General features: G+C 44.9%; 1 protein-coding gene across 3 annotated transcripts in view; it reads right to left on the reverse strand.

Moving 5' to 3' along the window:
- CALCRL (calcitonin receptor like receptor) overlaps nucleotides 1-681 on the reverse strand; it is a 64,231-nt gene extending 63,550 nt beyond the window's left edge. Inside the window, exons 1-2 of one of the 3 annotated variants that reach the window (XM_083865142.1) lie at nucleotides 580-666; nucleotides 134-354 (exon numbers count right to left, since the gene is read on the reverse strand). In XM_083865142.1, coding sequence (XP_083721268.1) covers nucleotides 134-324 — 191 coding nt within the window. In that variant the 5' untranslated portion in view covers nucleotides 325-354; nucleotides 580-666. Of the gene's footprint in view, nucleotides 1-133; nucleotides 436-579 lie in introns of those variants that run through there. The other 2 variants (XM_083865144.1, XM_083865143.1) reach the window with 2 other exon arrangements.
- Between the last annotated feature and the right edge of the window lie 5,646 nt (nucleotides 682-6,327).

Here is a 6,327-nt window from a genome sequence, read left to right on the forward strand (position 1 = left end):
TTCCCCCGCAGCCTGTCCGGGGTGCAGATTCCCTATCCCACGCCGGGGGAATGCCCGGGCGGGCACACGGCGTTACCATCGCGGCGCCCGGGCGGCACCCACCCGCGCTCCAACAATGGAATAATGCACTCACCGCGCTGGGCTCTGCCAGAACGCCTTCAGATAAAGCTGTGAGAAGCTGTCTGGCCCGTCCCTGGGCGGGCAGAGCGCGGTGCCCGGTGCTGTAATCCAGAGCCCGAGGCTGGCGGGGCAGCGCCGCTGCTGCTGCTGCTGCGGGAGCGCCGGGAGCGTGTCCGATGGCAGCGCCGAGCGCCGGCCAGACATCAGAGCTTCCTGTTACATCACCGACCCCGCCTGCGCCCGGCGTTAAGTTGCTTTTCTCTCCCGAATGGCATGTCCCGGGGACGCGGGGCTCCCGTGGCGCGGGGGGCTGGCCCGGCCCCGGCCCCGCTCGCCCGCCCCAGCCCACCGCCCCGGCTCACCGCCCCAGCCCACCGCCCCGGCTCACCGCCCCAGCCCACCGCCCCGGCTCACCGCCCCAGCTCACCGCCCCAGCCCCAGCTCACCGCCCCAGCTCACCGCTCTGCTGCCGAGGAGGACACCACGGGACCTGTCCTTTCACAGATCGAGCCACTGCGATTCGTTCTCCTCTTCCAGCTAGACCCATAGAAACAGACCCGTTTGGACCTTTATTCGGAGAAAAAGGACACAGGAGAGCTGCGCTCTTCAGCCTGAGTGACCCGACCCACCTCTGGCAGCGGCTGCAGGGGCTGCAGGACACCCCATGCCGTAAGGGCTGAAAAGCTCCACACAGAAATGCCTTTATTCCTCACACCTAAAGCAGCTGCCAAGGTTGGATTCAGATTTTCAATTTCAAGCGGGTGCATCACTTACAGTGCCACTTTGCTTTGTACCCAAGGAAAAAAAAATCATATTTAAATAAATAACTCTTTGAAGCATCAAGGGTAGAAAAAAAAAAAGGCAATAGGAACACTATTATTGCTGATCTCTGCTACATTTTTCTAAACACTATTGATTTGAAAGCACAAGTATGAATGGTTTGAAAACTGCCGTGACTGAGGACAAAACAAAATTAATAGCAGTCTTTCTACTAGCTTCAAAGAACATTGTACCAGAAACTAAAAATGTTTCTTTGAAACTGTCACTTGTTTTTATACAATCAGTTCCCTGTACTATGGACAGAATCTGTGCCCTCTAAATCAATAACCAGTTACTGCGTGCAAAGGACAGCACTATGCTGAACAAATGGGGAGTTCTTGCAGCATCAAGCTCAAATATGAACACCTGTAGCACCATTACTCCTTAGGGAGCACCATAAGAACCTCCCCAAAGCCACACTGTCATAAGGATCTATCAAAATTCTACCACTGAATTTGCTCATTAAACAACATAAAATATTCTGCTTGTTTCCTTGTTTCTTGCTACCTGTCACTTACCCACCATTTTTTTTTTTAAAAAAAAAAAAAAAAAAAAAAAAAAAAAAAAAAAAAAAGCAGAATCATTTGTGGAACGCACCATGAACTGGATGAGGGAATTCATCAGGGCATTGAAAACATTTTCCTCAAGAAGGAAAACAGCAAGAAACCCAAGTTAAGGGGGAAAGTCCCATAAAGGAAATAAAAAACTTCAAAGAAAACCCAGCCCCAATCCAGGGTCAGGAAAAATTGGAAGAAGAAAAAGAGGACCAGGAATACTTTAAATCCAAATGGCCCCTAGGCAATACAATTTGTGAAATCCCACTCCAGGGTTACCAAAAAAGCTGACCTGGATACTCATTTAGCACATGTGAGAGTTGGTGCTTCTAGGATCTCACATCAACAGGAGAATGCTTGAGTTTTATAATCGGTGAAGAACTGAGGGCTGGCACTCTAAACCTCTAGGCAATGTAAACAAATATAAGCTGAGGATTAACTCTGATTCTGAACAGTGATGGAAATTAACTTCTCTAAAATAAATGGTGTCATCTCAGGTACAGGAATTCCATCAGGAGTGAGCCTGCTAGCTCTGCTTCACACCAGGCGGGTCTAGGCTGTGGATGGCAGCAGGGTACATTACACACTCCAATTTAGAGAATAATCCATGTATTCCTGCCAAGCACACATCTCCAGGACACACATTACATAGGCCACGTTTGATCCGGCTTGTCAAAGTCAGTGGAGTTTTGTAGGGGCTTTTTTTGTTTGTGAGTTGTTTTGTGTTTGGTTGGTTGGTTTGTGCCCGGTTGGTTGCTCTGGGAGATTTTAGGGTTTATTTTTACAAAGTTTTATATTCTGCTGAGTTATGTAACATTACATAAATGTAACATTATGTACCCTACAGACCCCCGAGCCCCCTCAGGTGCTGCAGTTCCCGCTCCTGAGGGCGGTGTCCCCCCGGCACTGCTGCATCTCCCGTGCCCTGGCTGCGAGCCCGACAGCGAAGGAGAGAGCAGCAGGGGGACCTAAATGTGCAAACCTACCTGCACTGGCACCAAAGAAGGCTTAAAAAGCGAGAAAAGAGGATAAATTGAGTGAATCCCCCCTTTTCCAGCACAGCGCTCCCGCCCGGCGCTCGCCGCGCCGCTGGCGCCCCCTGGCGGCCGCTCGGGGCATAATCGGAGGCGCGGAAGCTGCGCGAGGATTTATCCCCTTAATTAACTCAGGAATTAATGACCCGGTGTGAACACCCCCTCACCACACCCGTACAGCTCGGCTTTACCTGAACCCCGCTCGTGCTTTGGAGACACCACTGAAAACAACCGGATAGGAAACGGAACCCCTTGGTCCCCTTCACTAAATTTGAGAAGGTAGAAGCTAGAAAGATGAAGATTTGATCAAAATATGAACAAAAACCTATCAGCTTTGTGAGAGTAAATGGATTTGAGATGTAGGGAGAAATTCTGGCTCAAGTAAACTTGAAATAAAACTAAAGCGGGGGTAGAAAATAAAAAGGAGAAAAGGGAGGGCATACTAGTAAAAATGTGAGGGGAAAAAATGAACAAAAGGAAACTAAATTATTTCTCAAAAACATTTTGTTTCATCATTTGCAAGGATTAAGGACACATACCAGTCATTGCGGGTCAAATGATATATGGAAACTCATCAAACCTCTGTAAAATTGCTTCAGCTTGCTGGCTGTTACCAAACAGCATGGGAGAGAATTCACAGCACCCTGCATTTCCCCTCCAAAGCAACGGGAGCAAATTCTGGAATGAGAGGACTGGATGAATGGACTCCAGTCAAGTGGAACTGTACAGTCACTGTAACACCTTAGCACAGCTTCATGTTTTGACTCCTTCACCATTCTTTTCCTGTGCTGTGCCTCAAGTATCCCCCTGCTACCTTCATCCTTTGGGGAATGGGCAGATCTTTTTTCTTATTCTTGGATTTGATTGTTCTGCAGCTATGGGAGGTACAGGAGCAAAAAGAGGTGAATGAAGCAGAAGGGCACAAAAGAAACTTCTTGTTTTGTTGAAGATTATATCACACTGCAGTTTGGACTTTTTAGAGGAAAAAATAGATCTCTGTACTGTAGAGCTAAACAAAACCAAAAACAGCTGGTGTGGTGGCCAACCTGAGTGCACACACAGCTGAGAGGAGCCTCCACTGTCAGATCAAATCTTGATTATAATCAGGTTTTTACAGTCTGTGACATTGCAGTCTTTATTCTCCCTGCACTAAGTAACAAGCCTGACAGATAAATCACTATGAAATGTTTTCTTAGTCAATTGAAACAGAGGTACTCTTGAGATGCTCGTGGTACAAATTCTCTTCTATCTCAACAATGACACAAGAGAGCCCTCACTGGATCACTTAATTACTGTTATTACAAAATGTACTACAGCAGCACAAGAAGTTTCTTCAGTACAATGTAAGTGGGGTAGGAGAGGATGGGAGAGTACCTGTCAGTCCTATCCCAGCTACAGCAGTCCTGGAGGAGTCTGCACAGTCCTGGAGAACTGATCCCTCTCAGGGAGGAGACCCTGTTAGTTTGCAGCAAAGCTCAGCAAGAAGGAATCTTACAAGAATGGAGAGCAGCCACACAGCCAGGGTTTTGCTAGGACAGAAAGGATGATTTTTTTTCCCCAGGTGGGTTTTGCAGGTGTTGAATCCAGGCAGCCAGGGACAAGTTGCTTGAACAAGAAAGGAGCCTGAAGGAGAGACAGTATCATGAAATGGGCAAGAACCACAAGACAATCTGCATGCAAATTCATCTTTTCTTTCCTATCCTTCTGTATCTATTGTCTCATTTCAAAACATCTTGTTTTAGAAAGTTCATCATTCTAGTTTCTAATCTAATCAATCTTACAAAGCTTACAAAATCCTTTTCAGTGTTTTTGGTGGGACAGCTTAATGAGTTTCATTATCTTTTACGTGAAAGCCCTAGATGTTTTAGCTTAATTCAGTCACTTCAGCTCTGTCTCCCTTTGAGGTACATCATCTAATCTAGCAAATATGTAAGTTTTAATACTAGCAGCCCATGGGAAATTTTTATGACTAAGAAGGGGAGATCAGATATTTTTACTGGCTTGACCACAAAATGCAGACAAGGGGAGGTGCAGACATTTGTGCCTTCACCTGCACCCCCAGCCAGGCAGACACAAGCAGTGTCAGTGTAGAAGCAGGATAACCATGGGACAAGTGCAAATCCTGATCTCCCACCCCAAGTGTGCCTAAAGCCACTTGCCTTGGGGAGGCCACATGAGCTGCTGCACTCAGGGAGGTTCCCATGGGACAACTGGAAAGGTCTGGGAGCAATTTAAACCATGGGTTCTTCACTTATCTGCAAGGACAGATTCCAGCTGGTTCAAGTATTTACCCTACTGCTCCTGTGCAGTGCAACCCACACCTACAGACTCTACTCCTGGTGCATGAAGTAGAGGGAAACCTGGAGAGAAAGGGCAAAGTGATGAACCAGAACAGGAAGATACCAAATTGAAACACATGATGATGCCTTAAGTTTTAGCTTCCATGTTTTTCAGATTCTGTGCTGCCTAGGGATGTAGATCTGAGCCTCATATTAAGTGTCAGTCAGCTCTCTTCACAAGGTAGACAAAACAAATCCTTTTCCTGCTGGAGATCAAGGACAACAAGTACAAGTTTCAGGCCCAAAAGCACAAACAACAGTGGACCAAAGAGAGAAACAAGAAGGATGGGATTTCATAACCTGAAGTTGGAGCTAGACAATTAAACCCCAATGTGCAAATGGACCAAAACTTACAAAAGTGTGAGACCTTGTGACCAGTCATCCATTTTGTGACCATTTTGGGTCGACCTTGGGTGTAGCCCTGGCCAGACTCTTGTCCTGCCCAAGGTGGTCCTTTAAAGGCCTTTTAGGAAATATCTACTTTATTCTCTAGCTCTGTCCAGTCTCTGTTTCAGGCCAGCCTTCCCAAGGCATCAGTGATGAACCAGGACAGGAAGACATCAAATTGAAACAACTGATGAACCAGAGCAGGAAGGTATCAAGTTGAAACTGAAACCAGGAGACAAAATGCACCAAATTAATTCTGTGCATAGCAGCCTGTGGAGTTTATAGGTTTCCTGGCAGAACTGCACTTCTCTGATTTATGTGGTTTTTGCAGTGGTGGTCTGTGGTGCTCATACATTTTACACGACATGGCTCTACAGAAGTGCACCCTGGTGTACACTCCTGTTACTTGAGAATCTTTCCAACTAGACTTAATACATCATAGATTGAAAGAGCCATGAAAAGACTTAAGCACTAGAAGAAAGATTCAGATAAAATTTCAGTATAAAAAAATCTGACTTCATTTATCCCCTCATTTAGAATGCATAATTTTATACTATTATATATACAATACATATATAATGCTATTATTTGTATAATTTTTATAATATTTAGAATGCATAATTTTTAACCTTTTGAGCAGTAAAGCTTAGCCGTGAGTCTAGATCAGTAACAAGGATAAAAGTAAGTGATCTCAACACACACATTTTTAAATCTTTCCAAAAATTTGCTACACTGCTTCACACCTTTATTTTTAACACTCCCTTTATGGATTTTGATGGGTTAATTCTGATCTCATATTCATTTTACAGTACAGTAATTATGTACACTTCAATGGAGTTAAGTCTAGGCCTGCATAACCTAAAATAAATCTCATTAAAACAAATCCAGTGTCTATTTCCCTTTTTATAGCAATATACTCATCTTTTAATCAATGGTTGAAAGAATCATGCTTAACTAGTGATTACTTTTCCACAAGTATATTCTTTCACAGGTTTCAACTTTCTTTAGCACAAAAATAGAATTCAAAAAGAATATTAGGGTAAGAAATTCAATTTGAATCTTCTCCTCATTTTA

Source organism: Zosterops lateralis, assembly GCF_965231275.1.
Source record: "Zosterops lateralis genome assembly, chromosome: 7".
Lineage (NCBI taxonomy): Eukaryota > Metazoa > Chordata > Aves > Passeriformes > Zosteropidae > Zosterops > Zosterops lateralis.